The sequence below is a fragment of the Pelodiscus sinensis genome, chromosome 11 (assembly GCF_049634645.1).
Source record: "Pelodiscus sinensis isolate JC-2024 chromosome 11, ASM4963464v1, whole genome shotgun sequence".
Lineage (NCBI taxonomy): Eukaryota > Metazoa > Chordata > Testudines > Trionychidae > Pelodiscus > Pelodiscus sinensis.
Window position 1 is genome coordinate 25,902,322 of NC_134721.1, and position 21,948 is coordinate 25,924,269.

Sequence of the window (21,948 nt, forward strand, 5' to 3'; positions counted from 1 at the left end):
ACACCAGCCAGCCTTCCCTCCTCTCCTAAGAACGGCTCCCTTCCGGCCCTCCCACCTGCTGGGGGTGGGGACCTAACTCACCAGAGCGCTAATACACTGAGTGCCTCTGCCAGAGGCTGATAAATTGACTGGCGGGAGTGAGCGACAGGACTGGGCATCCCTGCCAGCCGCACTGTGACCGTCACAGGCTGGAGCCTCCGTCACAAGTCTCCCTCCTGCTCCCTCAGTGCAGCCTGCAGCAATGACTCACAGGAGCAGGCTCCTTAGCAATTTGTTCCTCTCCCCCCTCCCCCTCCCAAGGGAAATGAAACTTTCCAACTGGTCAGAGCAAGAGGCGGCGGAGGATGGAAAGCTCCAGCCACTGCAGAGCTGAGGGGGGATTCCATGCGTGGGTGGCACCAGAGTGTCATGCCTGCCAGCCTGGAACATCTGCAGCCTTGCAGCCATGAGCAAAGCCAGAGGGAGGACGAGCACAAACAGTTGCTTCCTTCATTCCGCACCCCATTCACACTCCCCAGCCCCAGGGAAAGTGGGGTTCTGAGAAGGCGAGGGAGTGAAAAAGAGGGTACCCCTGAAATCCCCACTTCCTGGCAGGCCCAGCTAGGACAAGGCACTTGGCTTTAGTCAAAGGCTTTCAGCTGCATGACAAACAGCTCCCTAGAGCTGGGAGCTCGGTGGCACTGACTCCCTGTTAGACCGGGTGCCAGGCATAGGGCATTTGGTACCTAGTGCCTCCTGCCCTGGCCAAACACCTCCCAGGTCACAAGGTGACATTTACAAACTCACAGCAGCAGAATTCACTGAGTCTGCAGCACTTAGCAGCTGATTCCTCAGGAGTGAGGGGGATGGGGAGCAACCAGGAGACTCCTGAGACCATGTCAATATCACTCGCCTTTGCCCTGCTACATACAGCACCGTGGAAACACTGGGGCTCCTGTGAGAGGAGAGGGCAGCAGCCTGGCACTGAGAGTTGATCAGTCCAGTATCACACTGCCCGGAGGTCTCCTCCCAGAGCCCTTCCCTAGGTCTCTGCCTAGATTCCCTCTCGTCCATCCAGGCAGGGTCTGACAGACACATACCCAACCCCCATTCTGGAAGGACGGAGGCTTAAGCTGCCCCAGCCAGCGTTTGCCCCTGTGGTTGTAATGAGTCATTCCCAACAAGACTCTGACACTCACAAGCAGCTGTTTCCGATACAAAGGCCGGAACCAATCAGCCCGGTTTATATAGGGAAGAGCGGGGATCACTACTGCTGGAAGGGTATGTGGCAAAGACACATTAGAAAGCGGGTCTCTATTCTGGGACAGCAGAGAGCCCCTTCCCACCACGTCCTCCCACTGGCGGGCTGGCAGAACCGTGCCCACCATGCAGCGTGCCCCTCCCCCTCAGCGGGGCTCAGGCACTTACCTGTGAAGTGCTGGCGGCAGATGCAGGTGTAGCCCCCCTCCCTGCGGGTGCAGATGCCCCCATTATGGCAGGGGTTGGAGTAGCACAGGTTGATCTCGGTTTCACAGTAGTCCCCGGTGAAGCCCTGGGGGCAGCGGCAGCGCAGGCCTGTGATGGGGTGGATGGGCCGGAAGAGGATGGATGGGGAGGCGATGAAGGGGGCCGAGCTGTCGAACTTGAGCACAGAGATGCACTTCATGTAGTTCTGGCAAGGCTCCCGCAGGCAGACATTGTCATCAAAGGGCAGCACCTCCAGCATGGAGATGGAGGTCAGAGTCATGCGCTTCATGTATAGCTGCTCCTGCAGCTCCTCGGAGCTGAAGAAGTGGCCGCCACGGGGAGCCAGTGCTGAGAAGCTGACGTTCAGCACTGAGCCACCCACATCCGTGTCATTCTGGATGTTGAAGATGAAGACATCCTCCTTGGGTGTGGCCAGCACCGTGGCCACACCCTCCAGGAAGCTGGTGAGCAGTGGCGAGAGGAAGCGTTCCTGCCACATGTTCTCCAGCCGCACCGTGATGCTGTTGGCCAGCATGTCCTCCGTGATGATGATGACACGCAGGACGCACTGGGCTGTCACGCTGTGGATCCCATCTGCGGAAGAGACAAGAGAAACCTTAGCGCACAGCAGCTGTTTGGCTGGGAGACGAGGGCGTGAGTGAGACAGAGCTCCATAAGTAACCAGAGCTCCAAGCTTGGCCTAAACCCCATGGCCAGGCCCACGGCACCCGGAGAGGAATCTGCAAGGACTTTTGATACACCGAGTAGTGGAGGGTGTGACTGTGTTGTGAGTGAGTAACCCACCTAGCCCAGTTCATCCCACACTGGTATTTAACCCACTTTCATCACCCTGTCTCTGCATGGACAGCTCTCAGCGTGCCACCGATCATGTATTAACAACGCACCACAACTGCTACAGAGGCGGACAGAGGGAAGCTGGGTCTCTGATAGTCGAGTAGGGCTGCTTGGGTTATGGACCTAAGGATGCTAGTTTTGAAATGACTGACAGAACTAGCCAGCAACGGAGCCATCATTAAATGGACATCATTAAGCCTGACAATTAATTCTCCACTGAGAGTCAGAGGGCAGATCCACTACAGAGCTGCTGTTTCAGGCACTCTGCAAATGCAGGCAGACCTCGTTGCATTGTTTACATTCAGGTCTCATTTGGAAGGTTTCCCTTGCTACCAGCAGGGCCAGATTTTTCCTAATTTTAGCGGGGATTCTGGAGCCTGGTTCCGCGCCACCCGTTGGAATCACAGAATGCATGAGGCCTGAATGCATCATTAGCAGTATGCAGCACACTGATCAGATACTGCCCCAGCACCAGAGGCAACCTGAGTGCTCATGAAAGTGAGTGAGCAACAGTGCTGTCTAGAAGCAGGGCCAGCTGGGGAGGGGCTGGACACTGAGGAGGAAGCCTGGACGGGGATGGTGTGAGCTAAGAGCACATGACAAGGTTTCAATGTGTTCTGGCTACTAGTGTTCCAACACTTCATTGCTTCTGCCTTTCCCGCTCGCCTTCCCTCTGTCCTCCCCCCTCGTCCTCTTCCTTGCTTCTCCTGGGTTTCAAAGGCTCTGTGCCTGCCTCACTGCTTCCTTCCTCCTCCCCATCTGCTCCCCATCTCATCCTGCTCTTCCTTCCTCCCCCAGTTCGGATTGTTTTATTCTCTTTTATCTTTATCTGTCTCGCAAACAGAATTCAGCCTCTGGGATCTTGTTCTGTGTGAGCACATCCATGGTGCCTGCTAAGTTGGCTGGTCCTTCCTCCTGGTGCCTACGCTGCCAGCAGCTAGCAGGCCTTTGACTTCACATTCAGAGCCACCAGCTGGCCACCTGCACGGGGCAGGCCTGCAGTGGAGAGGGGCCCTCCTGTAGGTCGCAGATCTCAGTGAGCCATGTGCAACCGAGGCAATGGGCTGTGCAAGGCTCCCTTCCAGGCCAGCAGGGACAGAGAGTCCTGTCCCAGAATCCCTGCCCCGGCTCTCCCTGGTGATGAGAGGCTGCACCCAGTAATGCCGACAATAGAACATAAGGCCACAGGGCTCCCAGGGCTAATACTGTTACTACTCCGTTATTATGAACAGATTCTATATCTCTAGGACCTTGCAAAGCTCCAAATACTTCACAGGGTTCAGTTCATGGGAGGAACGCTTTCCACACACTGCATCCTGAGCTGGTTGCCCCTTCCCCTGGCACCCAGACTGCTCACAGCCGACAGTTTCCCCCAACTTTAAACTTGGCGTCACTCCACTTTTCCAACCGCTGAAACACGTCTGGCTTTGGGTGAAGCGCAGCAGCACTCCCCAGCAACACTACACAAGGTTGTAACACAGGAAGTGCTTACAACTTAAATACCACAGGGATGAGTAGGAAGGTAGGTTGGTAGCGCCACAGTGGGGTTTAGTCCCAGAATGGAAGACTATAATTACCCCGTTGGGGTTTTGCCAGGACAGAGATTAACACCCTGAAACTTGCAAAAATGACAGGAGTTCTTTAATGATCAGGAATGCCCTGGGTCATAGTTTTCAATCCTGCTAACTACCCTACCCTGTATTAAGCCTGCTGGTGTCTGGTCTGGCGGTTCTTAACTTTCCCTGACTAACTGAAGAAAAGTAGGTTTCTATTACATCCGCACAAGCACTTTTGCTGGTATAATTTATGTTGCTCAAGGATGTGAAAAAAACACCCTCCCTAAGCAACATAAATGACGCTGATAGAAGCGCAGGTGGGACAGCGCTACGCCGGTAAGAGAGATGTTCTCCTTACAACTTAGCTATCTGCCGCTCCTTGGGGGTGGTTTAATTTAGGGATGTCAACAAGTAGTCAACCACATGATTAACCGGTAGGCCTAGACTTATTGGTTTATCTTGTCAACAGTATGCACTTCTCCCTTGCTGCCTCTGTATCAGAGGCAGCAGAGGGGGCAGTGCCTGTGAGGAGCCGACTTTAAGAGGCAGCAATGTGGAGGGGAGACTGGAGCTGATACACAAGAGGAGCCAGCTTTCAAGCAGGCTCTCCCTGCATGGCTGCTCTGCGGACCTGCCTGCACCCCCTCGCAGCCTCCTACAGAGGCAGCGAGGGGGGCCAGGCAGGAGCCGGTGCTGGGGGGAAAATAGCTTAAAAGCCAGTTCCCCCTCTAGCACCATCTCCATGGTGCAGCCTCCCTGCCCCTGAGCTGCTGCCTCTATCAGGGGCTGCTGTCCGCAGCAGCAGCCCCTGTCCGCAGTGGGTCTGAGCTCCCCACAGACAGAGGCTCTTCTACATCCCACAGAGCAGCCTCTGTCCGTGGCGAGCCAGGACTATTCAATTACACAATATCTAACATCCTAGTTTTAATTATGTCGATGGGCGAATTACACAAGTCATTCAGCTGCATCGGTACAGCTGTGCGGCTGGAAGCTCCCTCGTGTAGACATGGCTACATAATGGTTTTATTTTTTAAACTAACTGTTCTGTACTGGATCCCAAATTAGAGGCTTTGTCAGGAAATACTCCAGGGCCCCTATTTGATCACAGATCCAGCCCACTCACACCCCTCGCCCACCAGGGTCCTCTCCCTTTCCTCCTTCTTTTCTTGGAAGACATTTCTTCCCATGACCCCTTCTCCCTTCAGACCCCACTCATTGGTGACTTCAGCTGCGTGTCACCAGGGATGACTCTGACCCTGCTTCTCTTACAAGTAATCCTCCTGTCTATCTGCCCGTGGTGCATTTTCCAGCTCTTGAGCCAGAAAGCTCATCAGAACAGGGATGCGCTTGCTGGTGAGGACATTGACAATGCTATAGGAATGTTTTATAACAATCACAAGAAAACTTGCAATTCACCATCTAATGGAACAATCTGTCCTCAGTCTTGCTGCCCCGGTGCCATCTGGCCCTCATCCGATACACATACAAGGTTCTGTTCCTCAGGTGCCTACTCCCTGGGTGGCTGCTGTGTGAACTTCTCCCATGGGCAGTGGTGAGCTGCAGTCAGGTATCAGAGTCAGCACAGAGTCTGGGAAACTCCAGATTTAAAAACAAACCTTCCTCAGAAAAGAGGCTGCACGAAGCAAGTGAATATTCACACCAGCCTCGGTGTTTAGAATGGCAACAGCGACTCAGGCCAACCAGCACCTCGCTGGGCCAGGAGAGGGGACTTGCAACTGAGACCAAACTCAGCCACCCTCCCTCAGACCCCAACACCCCTTAAAGTGCTGGGAATGCGATGGAGCTGGTCCTCTGTAGTGACACTCAAGGCCTACAGGCTACAGAATCCATGTCCTTCCCTCCAATCTCCCCCGCCCCTTCCGGAGCCAGTGCAATCGTCTCTGCAAAGCACCACTTGGAAGAGCCTTGATCGGTGCCCTGGACGGGGTATTACTCTTCCCCTGTCTGCTGCAGAAAGACCGGCCTGGTGCCTGACAGGAAAATGGATTCCTCGCAACAGCCTTGCCCATTCGCTCTCACGAGAACACGGGGCGTCTCTAATCCACACTACAGTTAACAGTTTGGTGCCAAGTTCAGGGAATATCCTGAGGCTCAGGACCCAGCACCCCGAGGGGCGGGAAGCTCTGTGCTATGACACAGCTCGGAGTGGCAAGGGGACATTCCTCTTGGCAGGAAAAGCACGTGGATTTATGGGTCTACGCCATTGTGGCTAGGACAATTTTCATGGTCTGGGAGGGAACCCGCCTTCTGCAACTGCCTCTCCTCCTCTTGCTCACCCCTCTGTATCCCACCTGCAGCACTGGGGAGCCCACACACTGTCAGTCCCTTTCTTAGCTCCATGGCCTGGGGAGCATCTACAGCAGTGGGGGGGGGGGCACTTTCTGACGGTGCCTTTAGATCCTTATGACGAGCTGAAATCAGCAGTGGGCACCTACAGGCCAATACCCTGAACTCGAGAGGGAACAGATCCCTCTGCCCAGAGTCACCATCTACAGAAGGTGCCTAGTCAAGGCTGGAGCCCAGACAGAGGGGGCACAGAACTAGGGTGGCCAGATAGTTTCAACAAAAACACCGGACACACTTGACATGACATCACAATCTACATGACACCTTATTTAGAAAATACCAGACATTGCTATTTTCCCATTTCGATTTTCTCAATTTGTTTCCCGAACAGAAATCTCAAATACTGGCCTGTCCAGTTCAAAACCGAATGCCTGGCAACCCTACACAGAACTAAAGCCAATGGACTAGAGGAGGTCTCAGGGTGGCCCTGCTGGAATGGCCTCCCCCAAGCAATGACATCCTGATCAATCCCCCAGCTGTGCTGGGGTAAAACATGCATCAGTGATTGACCTCTCCTCAGAGATTTCAGTGCTGCTGGTCTGATGATCTGCCTGAGCTCACACAAACAGGAGCCTCCTAGACCTGTCCATCAACCCATTTCTGCAGGGTCTCGCATGTCCCATGGCCTTGCCTTCCACAACACATCAATGCATTCAAGCTGAACTGCCAGCCTCCGGTTCCCCAGACTGCTACGGCCACCAGCCCTATTTTCTCCAGGATAGTCCTGATTCCCCGGAGATGTTGCTGTTTGCAGCACCATTAGCTTGTGACCCCAAAGGATCCCAGGCCTGTGCAACAATCTCAGCTCACCCCACCGCCCACAGTCACAGCGCTGCGATGCAGGGACTTTCTCCTGCACCACCGAACAGTGAGAGACACAGGACTCGTTTTTCCATACATACTTCACAGCTTCTTACTGTGTCACTGCCCCTGGAGCTGTGGCAGGGTCCAGAGGAGAGGGAGCTCGACTTTTCCCCTCCTGGCTCTTTCCTAGCCTGTTCTTCTGTGCTCCATGCACGAGAGCAGTGCCTGTGACAGCAGCAGCCCCAGGACAGCGTGACGGTGATGGAATGGCTCTCGCCAGCAAAAGAGCTTCTGGAGAATTAGAAGTCAAGTCACTGCGCTCTGGCCCATACATCTCTGCTCTCTTTGGGCTTTTATTGATACACCTGGCATATTTTTTTCCTGAAGCTGAAACTGAAAGATGAGTTCTCAGCCACTCGGCCTGTCTATTAACCCAAGCTGCCTGCTCCTCTCCGCTGTAACAAAGCGGCTCCGGAGCCTCAGCCAGCGTAGCCACTCCATTAGCGGCGTGCAACAGTCAGAATGGCCCCTACCATTTCCCCCTCCTCATGCAACAGTCAGAATGGCCCCTACCATTTCCCCCTCCTCATGCAACAGTCAGAATGGCCCCTACCATTTCCCCCTCCTCATGCAACAGTCAGAATGGCCCCTACCATTTCCCCCTCCTCATGCAACAGTCAGAATGGCCCCTACCATTTCCCCCTCCTCATGCAACAGTCAGAATGGCCCCTACCATTTCCAAGGGGGGAGCTCTCTTCATTACGGGCATAAGTGCACAGAGCTTTTTGACTCCTCATCCATTAACAAGCTCTGTCCCACCCTCCCCATGCTCCTGCTCAGAGAAGCATCATTACGTTCTCCATGGAAGGTTTGGGGGGACCCAAAAGTCCTTCGGGCGTCCCCACACTGTTTGCCCCTGGGCCTTGTGAAAGGGGGAGCCAAGCTCACGGGCAGTTCTTGGTGCAGACAGAGCCCAGGGACAGCGCAGCAGGAGGATCTTATCAGCGCCTCTCTCCCTGCCGGTGCTGCCAGCCCTGCCGAAAGGGAGATAATTGCATTTGCTATCTCCTGCTGCGCTGACATAACCCGGGCGTCTGTGTGCCGCATACAACAAACGGGCCTTGCGGGGATGTGCGAGAGAGCTGACACGCCAGCCTGCCGCCAGCAGACAGCTGCATTCAGAGCTTACTGAGCAGCCTCACAAGTGAAATGAGTGTGGGGGGCTCAGTCTAACCTCTCTTCCACACGGCTCCAAACCACAGGCCACAGCACAATCTGTCACAAATGGCCACTGCTGAGCAGGGGCGACTGGTGGAGGGAGGGCCACCAAATGGGGCACCAAATTGCCCCATTTAGCAATTTAAAATTTTGGCAGGGAGCCAGGGGGGCGGTGCACCTCCAGAGTGCTACCACGAGTCACTATGCGGCAGAGGAGAGGATGTAGGTTTGTTGGCAGCACTGGGAGCTGGCAAACCCGCCGAAGCTCTAACTGGAAGCTTGTCTGAGTGTATGAGCAGCCAGGGGATTTAAGCACCAAGCTCCCCACACCGCTGCAACACTCCTCCAGCCCCACCAGGCCCATGCTGCCTCCGAGCTGCCTGCGCAACTTGGCCGTATTGTTTCACTCTCTGCTGGGCTGCTGTGCGGAGACGCCAACCTTTTGATTTCCTCAGCCCCCTCTGAAGTCCAGCGCTGGGGAGGATTTAAAGATTGAAATGTCTCCCTTGCCGCTCTCGCTGTCTCTCAAAGGTGACTGGTTTTCTGTAACCCTGAAAATTCCGGTGGAAAATCCTCTCCTCCGCACAAAAGCCAGCACTGGCGCTCTGGAGATAAGGTTCAAACGGGGCTGAGGAAAGCATGGGGGGGGGAGGGGGAGCACAGACACCATAGCAATCATCCAGGAGCTAATCTGGTGGATGGTTTGGGGGCTTGCGTCTCATTTTAAATCCAATTCCTTACACGCCCTGTGGAAGCAAGGCAGGAAATCTCGCCCGAGTTCTCTTTGTGGCGCCTGCACCACTGACTGTCCAACTCAGAGGCAGAGGAGTTGGTGGTGGGGATAATGGAGGGAACCGCTGTCATCTGCACAGCAGAAGAGCACTCTGGGTGCAGCCAGTACCACAAGGATGCGTTTTACCTGTTTAGGTCTCTGGGAGAGAAGCAACACAATCTAGCTAAGAGCCACCATTTGGGCACCCTGTATGTTTGCTCTCCTCCCTCTTGGGTGTACTTGAATCCCAGACAAGGAGAGTGTGGGGACAAGAAGTTGTCAAAAGTGGATGACTGGTGGCCCCGCTGCGAGTTGAATTTGAGCCTGGTCTGGGGGGGGGCCAGGGGGAGAGAGGGAACTGTATTACAAAGCCCACATCTATCAGAGAAATCAAGGACAGGCTAGGTCATGGAGCATAAACTCCGCTTGACAGCTTTAGGGGGAGTCTCTCTGTTGGCAGGAGGTGGTGGGTGGGAAGACTCCTCTACTGCCGCCTTGCTGTGTAGGAAAGTCCACAGGACCATCAGTCTAGTTTGGAAATCCAGACCGCAGGCATTGGAGATAGGGCTAGATTAAAGGGCTTTAGGGGCTGTCGCCCAGAGCCCCAGGCTAAGGGGGCCCCCTGTCCCATGGCTGCAGTCCCTAATGGCCCTGTGTTCCAGGCCAGCCCTCCCTGGCTGTGGGGGGAAGTGGGAGGAGGAGGCTTCATGCGCTGCCTTCTCTCCCCACAGGCTGGAACCGTATCGCTGCAAGCCCTTGGAAGCTCTGTCCCTGTGGTGCCCTCACCCGGAGGCTCCATCCCCACAGCTCCCATTGGCTGGAAGTCATGTCCAATAGGAGCGGCGGGGGACAGTGCATGCGGTAAGCAAGAGGTAGTGTAGAGACTCCTCCCCCCAAGCAGGAAATGCCCCAGGTAAGCATCCTGCATCCAGACTCCCACCCAGACCTGAGCCCACTCCCACACTCCAAACCCCTTGGCCCCAGCCTGGAGCACCCACCTGCATCCCTCATCCCCAGCCCCACCCCAGCCCTCACCCACTCTCTTGCCTCAATCTGCAGCCTCTTCCCACACACTGAACCCTTATTTTGGCCCGCCCTGGAGCCTAGGAGTCCCACAAAATCTAATAGCCCCCGGCCCCCAAAAGAGTTAATCTGGCCCTGGCTGGAGGAGACAGCCAAAGGCTGTGAAGCTCCCAGGCTGTCTGGGCAGGTATGAATGCCAGCTCTTCCTCTCATCTGAGGTAAACGGAGCCTCACCCACTCTACAGTGCGGCAGCCCTTAAAATCTGAGCTCACGTTTGTCCTGCATGGACAGGACAGATCCCTGGGAACTTTCATGAGAACTGACATTTGCCCCATACCCCTTCCCTGCAGGTGCTGGGTGTTGATTGCTTCCTCCCCACCCCACTGGTGCTGGTGCCATTTCAGGGGTACTCAGTGCAGTGAGATAGGCATTCTAACAGGCCACCTTCCCCTCCCTGTGGACCCAGGGCCGGCTCGAGCCATTCCTGCGCCCCGGGCAGTGGGCACACGACGCATGCACGGCCCTGCCCCCAGGTGCCTGATGGCAGCTCTAAGGAGCGCCGTGTGGCCAGGCGTGCAGCGCCCCTTACAGCTGCCATCAGGTGCCCCCTGTAGGTTGGTGCCCCGGGCAGCTGCCTGGCTAGCCCCCCCCCTTAATCCGGCCCTGTGCGGACCACCACAAACAGGCTGCAAGTTTTTGAGTTGCTAGACACCTGCGCTATTTACTGAGTCCCTTCCATCAGCACAGCCTTGTGCTGCAACATACGCTCAGGAGTACACTTCCCCGGGGAGGGGAAGATCATTCCCTGCCAGCCTCCCCCTTACACATCCTTCTTGGCCTTTAACTGTTCCCAGCTGACAGGCTGATTGCTCTCATTAGCTCATCAGTGGACTGCCTAATTAAGGCACTGAGCAGCCAGGTCCCTCCCCCCCCCCAGTTAAATCCATTCCAGAGGGAAGTAGCTAGTACCTTAGGGGGCAGCTATGAGGCCCAGAGCCTGGAGCAACTCAGGTGCCTAGGGCTTGGACTCTAGCAGGGAGGACATTCCTGCTCATGCTGGAGCCTGGGCTATGAAATGGGGAGGGCGTTCCAGGCCTGAATTCCAGCCCAAGAGCAAATGTGCACCCTGCCCTGGAGCCCCAGCCCCAGTCAATAGACCTCGCTGCTGCCGAGTTATTTTGCAGTGTAGCCATACCCTGGGTTCTACTCCAGCACTGTCACAGGCCTGTGGGGTGCATGGTGCTAGACAGAGGCAAAATGCTAAATGGGAGGTTTACAGGTCCTAGGTCCGAAGGTCCAAATAAACAGCAGCCCTTTGGCCCTTCCTGCTCTGCTCCGTCACTCCGCGTTTCAGGGAGGCTGTTGTTCTAGTGCTGATTTCAACCCCCCTGTAGCACCCTTGTGAGAAGCAGGAGGGGCGGAGGGTCCAGCATGGCAGCCCGCAGGGTGGGGAGCTTGCTAGGACCTTGCATTTCAGCCAGGGCTGGAGAAGAGCTGGGGATTTGAGCCTCTGCACTGCAAGCACATGGCCTCCTCTTTCCCCATCCATTTTCTTTCCCCAGAATTACAAGCACAATCTGGGTGTTTGCTTCCATCCCACTTGCTTCCTACCCATAGACAGAGGAGCTCCCTTCACCATGCCCCAGAGGTGTTCAGTGCCAAGGGGCACATGCCGGGTCGATAGATGATATTAGGGCTCGGCTGGCGTGGGTCTGAGCTCTGGGTCAGACAGGAGAATGAAGCCAGCGCAGCACTGAGCAGTGAAAGGCGACATGCTACGCTGGGCCAAGGGGTTGGGGGGAGGCTGCACTTGGCTCTGGTTCTCCTTCGCCCTGAGACTGGAAGCACAATAAGCACCCGTCTAGAGGAGCCTTTGGATGAAGGCAATGAGCTCTCCACCCCTTTTGGGTGCTGTTGGCTAGACTTGGGATATGCCCCTCAGCCTCCCTGAACTGCTGCCTCCAGGCTATAGTGAGCAGGCTGCAGAGACACATGGGAAGGGAGAGGCAACAAAACTCTCTGTACCCGCATCGACAATGCTGCCAGGCAGAAAGAGTCCAAGGAGGGAGAAAGGAGGGGCTCCTGCCCACACCCCTAGTATGCTGCCTAGCCCCTTGATGCACAAGGAAAAAGCCTTCCCCTGCCCTCTCTCTGCACCTGATCCCCACAGAGCTCTGCGCATACCCCCAAGCCGCCACTGTCCTCAGGGAGCGGTGATCTCTCCCCTGTGGCTGATGTGTGCCTGGGCGAGGGAGGGACAAGGCGTCTATCCAGCCTTAGACAGCAGGACTGTCAACATCTCGTCAATACCTCAGATTGATCGACCCAGTGGGCCTCAGAAGCTGTGATGAAACAGGGAATTCCCCACGTGCTGCAGCTGCTGCCCAGCAGCTGCTCCTACTTTTCTGCTCAGCATCTCTCCAACCCCCGCTGCACCTTTCTAGTGCTACAGCACCAATAACTGAGAGTCAGGCAGCCAGCCTTGGGCTCATCTCAGGCCTTCTCTTCTCTGCAGGCCTGGGAAATGAAGGATCTCACCATTGGGCATCACCACCAGGACTGCCTGTGTGGAATCAGCCCTTCTCACCCCAGCCCCCAATGGGATGTGACAGGGACCAGCATTCTGTAGGATCCCCTACTCCTCCTGCCCTCACAGAATGGACGTGTGCCATGTTAGTGCTGCAGACAAGGGCTGATGCTGGCAAACTCGTTTCACCTGTGCCAGCAAGTGACACCAGAATCCAGACCACAGATGGTGCTTCCACACTCCACCGGGCCTGGACAACGCGTTCCTTGCTTGCACCAGCATGAAGATCTGCAACACACCACCCAGGCCCTGCATTACACAAGGGGGCTGCTAGTGCAAGTGACCCCATGTGGGCTGTTCACTATTCACTGAGCACAAGACAATGCGTCCCACCGGCAGCACTGCCCTGCCTGGAGCTCAGGCCTTTGCCGGGTCTTCCTGTCTATGCCACACTGAGGGGAAGCAGATGGTTCGGGACTGACCCTCCAAAAACAAAGCCAGCTGGAGACACTAACACCCCCGGGAACCATTTAATCCCAGACTCCTCAGCCATTCTGATTAAAGCCAGGCCCCGGTGAATGGACAGAGAGCCAGATATTGTTGAATATTCATTTCCTAGAAAGGAGTGTCCTGGAAACTTGCCTCCAGGGAAGGGAGTGAAGAGGGGGAAGAGAGCTTCCAGCCGCAGGGCACATGCAGTTTGGCAGCAGGAGCGGTGGAGGAGCAGTTGCTACGTTTGCAATTAATGGAGGTTTGCGCTAGCCACGCTCACAGCTGGAGAGGTATACAGGCGCGTCCCGAACGGCCGCAGAAATGAGTGCTCATCTGCAGCCTCAGGGCAACAGGCAAGAGATGCAGGTGGTGGTGAGTGAAGGCTGAAGGACTGCAGCTAGACCCGCCCCCTAGCTGCCCTCCCCCTGCCTGTGGGCTCAGCCTGGGGCTCTCGCAGCTCCCACCCCCACCCCCTGGCAGACCTCTCCACCCATGGGCACTGCACAGATTCTGGCAGCCCCACCCCCAGGCCAGCAGCACCCTCATGTAGGCTCAGCGCCGGCTCCAGTAGCCCCAGCTCCCAGCTGTACCCCCACGCGTGCTCTGCACCCAGTCTGTGCTCAGCACGAGGCAGCGAGTGACATGAACGCGGGCCGGAGAAGTGGGGGCACTGGCAGCCGTACAACTGGAAAGAAGGGTCACTTTAAACCACTGCTTCTCTCCAGCTGCCTCCTCTCCTCTGGCCCACGCTCACACCACTCACCGCCTCCTGGCTGTGCAGGCCTGTGCCACCAAGGGGAGCTGCCCCAGATGATAATCCTACTCCCCAACCCTTTCCTCCACCCTGAGTCCCCTCCCACATTCCACTTCCTGCCCTGAGCCCGCACCCCACCTTCTGTCCTGAGCCCCTTCCCACACCAAACCCATGAGCCCCAGCCTGGAGCCCCCTGTTGTACCCCAAATGCCTCCATCAGCCCCACCCCAGAGCCCTCACCCCTCCCTCAATCCACAACTCCCTCCCGCACTCTGAACCCCTCACTTTTGGTCCCACCCTTCAGCCTAAAGAAGCCCCTCAAAAAATCTAACAACTCCAGGCACCTCTTCTAATCTAGCCCTGCAGCCTGGGGATGCCCAAAAATCCCCTTCAGAATCTCCACCTACGTCCTCATCTTCCTCTAGTTAAACCTGCCTTTCTTCAAATACCAACCTGCATTCAACGTTAAATACAAAATTATTTCTTAGTGAATGTTATTGGTTTTCTACGTTGTTTAATTCTTAGTATTGCAGCAGTATTATTTTCTACTATTTATCATTTCTAAGAGACAGGCTGTGTCTAGACTGGCAAATTTTTCCGCTTTTTCTGCTTTTGCAGAAAAACTTGCCAGCTGTCTACACTGGCCACTTGAATTTCCGCAAGAACACTGACGATCTCATGTAAGAAATCAATGCTTCTTGCGGAAATACAATGCTGCTCCCGTTCGGGCAAAAGTCCTTTTGCGCAAAAGCTTTTGCGCAAAAGGGCCAGTGTAGACAGCTCAGATTTGTTTTGCGCAAAAAAGCCCCAATCGCCATTTTTGTGATCGGGACTTTTTTGTGCAAAAGCGCGTCTAGATTGGCACGGACGCTTTTCTGCAAAAAGTGCTTTTGCGGAAAAGTGTCTGTGCCAATCTAGACGCTCTTTTCCGCAAATGCTTTTAACTGAAAACTTTTCTGTTAAAAGCATTTGCAGAAAATCATGCCAGTCTAGACGTAGCTACAGTGTTTCAGCTACTTTATGGCTTCAATAGGCTTTTGTGGGCTAGCCTGGGAAACTGACCATCATTTTTAACAGTGTTTCTATGGGAAAATGTGTTCCGAGTGCCAAACAACCGACTTACAAATGAACTTTTGGAACACAACTCATTCATAATTTGGGCACTTCCTGTGTCTCTCTGGAGAGGGAGGGAGCAGCTCAGAGTGATCCACCATTCTTCTAGAACAAGAGCCCCGGATGGGCCTGTATGCCTCCATGCCCAGGTGTTTGCAGAGCAGTTGTAGCTGTGTTGGTCCAGATATTAGAGAGACAAGCTGGGTGAGGGGATGTTTTTCATTGGCCCAACTTCTGTCACTGGAAGAAACAATCTTCCCAGGAAGAGCTCTGTTTTGCCTGAACGCTTGTTCCTTTCACCACAAAAGTTGGGGCCAATAAAGACATTATCTCACTCATTTTGTCTCTCTCACGTCCCCAGGCGAGACCCAGCTATAATGCTGCTCAGCCATTCACTGCATCCGTCTGTATGGCTGGACAGGACTCAGTTGTCAGCTCCTCACTTCCTCTTCCTCTTCCAAGCTGTGCCACTGCCTGTCCTGGTCTCACACGTCCACCTCCTTCACTCTCCTTTCAGACAGGTGGAGAGGGTTTGAGCTCATGTGGGTGGGGGGAGAGGCGGTTCTTTTCCATTCATTCACCAGCCTGACCTTCTCTCAATCCACGAGGCACTCCCTGCTGCATTATGAAGGGCCATCCCATGCTAACTTTGCAAGTGAAGAGAGGCTGAGAGAGCTAGGCCGCTGCTCTTGAGTTAATGGCCTGAGAACGGACAATAGAATTGCAGCCACTTTCTGCAAAATGCCCTCTGGAGGGGAAAGGAAAGAAAAGAGCAGAGCAGAGCAGCAGGGCTCCAGCATTGCTAAAGCAGCTTCACATCTTCACCTCTTCACTCACACTGGGGCCTCGATTTCCCACAGCCATGGGGCTGCCTAGCTTGGGTCTCTCTCAGTTTCTCCCTCCTCATACATCCTTTGGTTGGTCATTCAGCCCCCTAGAGCAGAGAACATTAGTGTGCGCTAGGGAGCTGATAGCCACGCTGGCCCCCAGGGCCAGGTTGGGGGGACGGCTCTGTGCTCCTGGAAGGGACGGGGCTGAGGGAAGCCAGTCCTCAGCTCCGCCTGGACTGCGGTTGCCTTCTAGAAATGTAAATGGTTAAACCTTATCAGGTGATGCTTACTGGTAACTGGCTAACCGGCATCTGGCCTGGCTGGAGCAGACCCCCTGCCTGCAGCGGGCTGGTTAACCAGTTAAATATGTAGTTTAACTGGTTAACATCTTAAACAGGATTTTACATCCTTGGCAGCCCTAAGACCCACTTGGAGTACACCACGGAGCTCCAGCAGTGATTTAAAGGGGTCTGAGCTCTGGGTGCAGGAGCAGCATCAGCGCCCAAAGCCCTGGGACCCTTTGCATCGTCACGCCCTGGAACAGTTGCCCCCACTTGTTGGTCAGCCTGAATGTGTGCGAGAGCTTTCACTGAGCTTTATGTCCCTCTGCTCCAGAGAATTCCTCCATACCAGTAGGGTGAGTCCATTGGTGATTGGCATCATGGACAAAAGGTTGCCAGTATTTGGGCAAATAAACGACCTTCCTATATGGTCTTTACAACCCTGCCTCTGGCTCTCTGATGGCAAGAAAGACACAACATTGAATCCCTGGCCACAACCAGCAGTTTTATCTCCTTTGCATCGCTGGTAGCAGCATGAGCTCCTAATTACTCTCCACTGACATGCCTCTGATTATTGCCAATGGTGATGGGAAAATGGGAGTGTGAGGATATAGGACAGGTGAAGTGCAATTACACATCTATAAAAAACCCAATGACTGAGCAACAGAAAGCTCGACAAGGCAGTCTGAACCATGCACCCATGGAAACATTCCACTGTGACATGGCACAAGGACTATGGGAACAAGTTTGCTCCAAGTTTGCATTTACTTAACATGCAGCTCAGAACTGCTCAGAAACTGGTTCCTTGATCTCCAGACTTATACTTCCTGCCATCTTTGCTGACCAACAGAGATAGTGCTTACAGAGGACAACAAGAGTTTGCTCCGCTGGCCTAGCTGGTTGTAGAGGTTAAAGTTACAGTCCCAAGACACTGCTCTCCAACAGTACAAGATGTCAGAAGCAGGACTGAGATTAGTGGCACCACAGCCATGGTAGGCAGGCTGGGAGCATAAGGTCCAGTGGGGCCATTCGTATTACAGAGCTCCTGATCCTTTGCAGTCACACACAGGTTTTTCCATGGTTCTTTATTGTTTAATCCAAATCCCAGGATCCTCACTTGGAGGCTGGGGTCTAAACTCTTGTCAATAAATCTGCATCATCAGTCACATATGCACCTGAATAGCAGAATGCATTCTTTTGTTGATTCTTTCCTACTTGCAGGCTGAGTTCTCCCCAAACACACAACAGCTAAGTCTAATAATCACTTATTACTGTTATGGACATCCCGATTGATTTCTATTAGACATATGGGATTAGGATAAAAGACCGCCAGGAAAGTGAATTCAGGTTGGGGCTGGGGTAAGGATGCTTTGCTGTTCTAACTAAGGTGCCAATTACTCAGTGTAAGCTTCTCAGAAAGCCAGCCACCAATCACACTGAAATCTCTGGCCCCAGTGAGTAGTTTGACACAATTACATCTTCTTGTGACAAGTGGCGCTTGAGGAAGCAGCCCTCAGCAGCTAGCTCTGCATGCTTGAAGCCCATCTCCAAAGTACAGGGAACAATTTCAATTCAGGATAGCCCAGTTTATGCTTAGTATAAAAGCCTGAATGTCTCAGTTGTCCCCTTCCCTCTGACAAAGACTGAACATGTCTTTTCCTGGTGCCCAACACCAAGCCAATCAGAAACAGTGAGGGATGCCAAATACACAACCTTACTGTTGTTTTTACTAACACTTCAATCACCAGGACCCATAAGCCAAAGATACAGAGAAATTAATATCTCACAGAAACAATTCTCCCTGAATATCAGCTTTGGGTATGTCCTCTGGGACTTTTGTCTTTTAGCTCAGCAGCTTCTGATGTTTCTTTCCCCATCTCATGTCATAATCTGGTTTGTAGCATCACAATCAGTTGCCTAAGATGATTATGCCATCACAAATAAAGATTCACAACATTCACATGTGGGAATAAGGAGCAAGAGAGAAAGAGAGATGCCTGTGTTGGAAAAATCTTGGTGGCTTTTTTATGAAAATGTCTTTAGGAATAAGGCAAGGAAAAAAAGAGAAACTAAGAGAGAATTGTTCCTGAGGTAAATGTTTCTCTTTTCCAGGAGGCATCAGCTGCTCTTTCAAATTTCTGATATACTTAATTTGAAGGAATTGTGAGGTCTTGTGAATCCAGTCAAATTTAACTTGCATATTATCACTAATTTAATTACAGGGCCTCTTGCTTTGGCAGCTTTAAATATGTAGATTAAAACATACCATCCTAGGACACCATCACACTGTTACTTAACATTTACCCTAAAGTGAGTGTTCTGCCATGTCCTAAAGGTTACTAGCCTTGGGCTCTGATGGACCTGCAAGGGGAGCGAATTTCAAAAGCAGGTCTTCTCCAGAGAAAAACTTGGCACAGGAATGGAAGGCAAATTCAGCCCCATGGGAACAACAGAGGGATTTGACTCAGAGTGTATAAACAAATAGGCCCCACTTGATCTTAAATGCCACTGTGAAATACAAGGTAAAGCGGCACCTTAAAAAACTGCTTCCCAGAACTTTCAGAGCTTTAAAGAGCATCACCCACACCTTGAATTGCACGGAGAAGCAAAAAGGAGGCTGACCTGAGCTCATAATGTTATATGCCCATTGTGAGCCACCCGGACTTTCAGGTGGACATCTGCACACTGAACCAGCTGGTGTTTCAGGGTGAACTTCAGAGGTAGCCCTAAATAGAGCACATTACATTAGGGATGTGAAAGTGTAACCGTTTACACAGTTCAACGGTGAGTCTAGGCTCGTTGTTTACTGTACAGTTACACGCAGACACCCCCCCCCTCCGACACTGCTGCTTCTGTGTCAGAGGCAGCAGCGCACAGGGGGGCAGGAGCAGGTGGGAGCCGACTGCTTCCCCCAGCGTGTAACCTCTGAAAAAAAAATTCAGTGGGTGCACGTTTACTTGAATAAACAAATTTTAACATCCCTAATTACAATAGTGCAGCCTGGAATAACAAAGTTGTGTCTGACAGCTGCAAGTTCTCAGGCTCCGGGCTAGTTGATATTAAAGACAAACCACCAGAGCTGTCCGGGAGGAGCAACAGCAGGACTTTGAAGTACAAATCATTTTGGTTAGAGTTGGGCCTCCTGCCAGGATGTGGGGTTTGTGCATTGATACCCACCGTGAAAGATTTCAGGCACTGATGAGACAAAGTTTCATGCCAAATACTAGCTGCCCTGGAATAGCTGGCTATCGTGAGAGTAGGTTTAATCTTGTCACTTCATAGGAAAAGTCTCATGCAACAATTCCTGCCATAGGACTTGCCATACCAAGTGGGACCATTCAATGGCTCATCTGAGCCAGTATCTTGGCTCAATAGTGGCAGATGCTTAAAACAAAGATTCAATAACCCCAATGGGATGATGATTGGCTGTGTAAGGAGCTGTACCCAGACTCCTTTGGTCAGAGTGTAGTTCTGACATAGGGACTTTCAGAGGGATTATGGGGCACCCAGATGAAACAGCTCAGGAATCATCCATACATTTCCCTTTGAGGCCTGACACTCCAACTCAAACACTTTATTCCTCTGAGCCAAAGAATTCTATTGTTTTTCTTTCTATCCGTGGGTTTGTGATTTCAGTCCCTATGGAATAATATTGCTTTATTACCATCAAAGTCTTCCCTTCCTCCTCACACCATATTAACCCTACCAATGACAGGGTCTTAGTAGATAACAAATACGGCTGGCAGCCAAACAAAGACGGAGACTGAATAGGCACTTAGCCTTCAATTTAGTGGTAGATTCTGTTTCCTATATTCAGCGACGTAGTAGAGTCCATTCGTTACTTTAGAGCTACATACTACCCTGCCTTCCAGTCGGTAGCACTCTAGTATTTTAAGCACACACAGTATCTCACCAATGGCCTTTTATCATTGTGAATCTTCAGAAATGAAAGTACTCATGTTACTGAACGAAGTTCACTTTTGTGCAGTGGCTTTCAGACTGCACTGTATAGAAATGAACAGTGTAATCAAATGTTAATTTCAGTTCATTTTAAAATCTACAAAATGCCCCTTCCCTTAGGTGTAATTATGATTTTGTGTTGATTCTGGCTGTGAGCTTTGGGCCTTCCAATACTACATGTTTATAAAGCATCAAGGGCATGGAAGGTGGTCAATAAATAGCAGAATAATAAAAAATGCAAGGGCTACAGGAAGGTGACATCCTTACAAAACAGGGCCTAAACTAAACACCCCTAGCACCCACCTTAGCCAACAAAAGGCACATTTCCATTCTGGCTCGCTCCTGCAAAACTGGGCTTCCTTTCTTATCTTTCTCTCTGCTGTGAGCATAGCCTTTGCTAGCCTCACTTCCATTGGAAAATGATGACATCGTAATTTCAAGAGCCTTGTTGTTCTAAGGCAGTTTAGTTCAAGGCCTTGAAATGTGATTTTCTCCTGCCTTTGTGCAGGGTTAAGTGTATTAGGAGGCAGATTCTGCATAAACACACTCTGGCAGAAGCAAGAAAGGTCAACCCATCTCCCCCCAGCTCTAGTAATCAGCCTGTGCATGTGTTTGTCTGAATATGATATTACCATGCCCTGCAGTTACAATTAACCCCTAAAGAACTTCAATCTAGTGAGGCGCCGTCGGAGTATCCCGGACTGGATTGAATACATCACCATTTAAAGCTCATACTCCATCTTTTGGAAGAAATAGGGCCTTATTTGCCCAGATCACTCACTAAACAAGTTGGTAGGGTACAAGGGGGGGGGGGAGGATTAGATGGAGGCTGAGGATCTGTGGAAAGTCATGAATAATGTAAGCCTCCTAGACACAGCTACATAACTTAGTCTATGTCATCAACACCCTGCAAATGAACACCTCCCAGTACGGTTGCCAGGTGTTCAGTTTTTGCCTGGACAGTCTGGAAATCACATCTTCTGTCCAGTAAAAAAACCAGAAAATACCAGACATGTAAAATGTCTCGTATTTTCTGTTTCTCTTGGATGGAAGACCATTTCCCCTCTGCCACATCTGGCGGGGGGGGGGGGGGAGGGAGAGGGGGTGCAGCGGCCTTTTATTTGCTCAACAAGTTTGGTTTGCCCCCCATTTTTTTTCTTTTCTTTTTTTTGCTCAACCAATTTTTTCCCCAGCCGTGTTTGGGGTTTTTTGTGAAGGTATCTAGCAAGTCTACCTCCCACACCTCCTTCACAAGTCATGCTTAGGTTATTTGGTATAATTAGGAATCCATTTCAAGAAACATCATCTACAAGGCAGGAAGGATGGTCTTATAGTAAAGGCAAGGGACCGGGATGCACGAGATCTACATTCAAATTCTGTCTCTGCCATTGGTTTCTTGTGTGACCTTGGACAAGTCACTTACTCCATCTTTGCCTTTCATCCTCATCTGTAAAGTGGGGAAAATAATAATTCTCTGTATGCATGCATACATTAAATGACCACCACACAAGAACCTACACAGTCAGTTTAGGAGATACATTTTAATCCTCTCTTCTAAAATGGTGCACACAATCTTTTACACCCAGTGTCTGTACATGCAACAACTTGGACTCCAAAAAATGAATTCAAAATTGTAGAAGCTGCGTTTGAAAAGTTAGCGCCAAATATTTGTAGTAATAATAATCCACAACCAGAATTTTGAAATGGGAACTATTTTTGGAAGGGTGGGGAGAACAAACTGGGGGTTGAAGACACAAAGGGAGCAGTAAATATTTGAATAAGACATTTTAAGGGGTTGAGAGTTTGAACCCTGAGCTTAATCCCTCACTTCCTGAATCAGCAACTGCTGAAAGCACAATGACAAGGGCATGCTCAGGCCCCAAAGGATGGGAATGGCTCACTCCCTTAGCTAGGAGGAGCTCAAAGCAAAGCAAAGATTGCACATTCAG

General features: G+C 52.1%; 1 protein-coding gene across 2 annotated transcripts in view; it reads right to left on the reverse strand.

The window, feature by feature from the left end:
* The window catches only part of CELSR3 (cadherin EGF LAG seven-pass G-type receptor 3), a 76,558-nt gene that overhangs the window by 49,689 nt on the left and 4,921 nt on the right, over nt 1-21,948 (reverse strand). For both annotated transcript variants that reach the window (XM_075938834.1, XM_014577431.3), the window contains exon 2: nt 1,408-2,040. In XM_075938834.1, the coding sequence (XP_075794949.1) occupies nt 1,408-2,040 (633 nt within the window). The remainder of the gene's footprint in view (nt 1-1,407; nt 2,041-21,948) is intronic.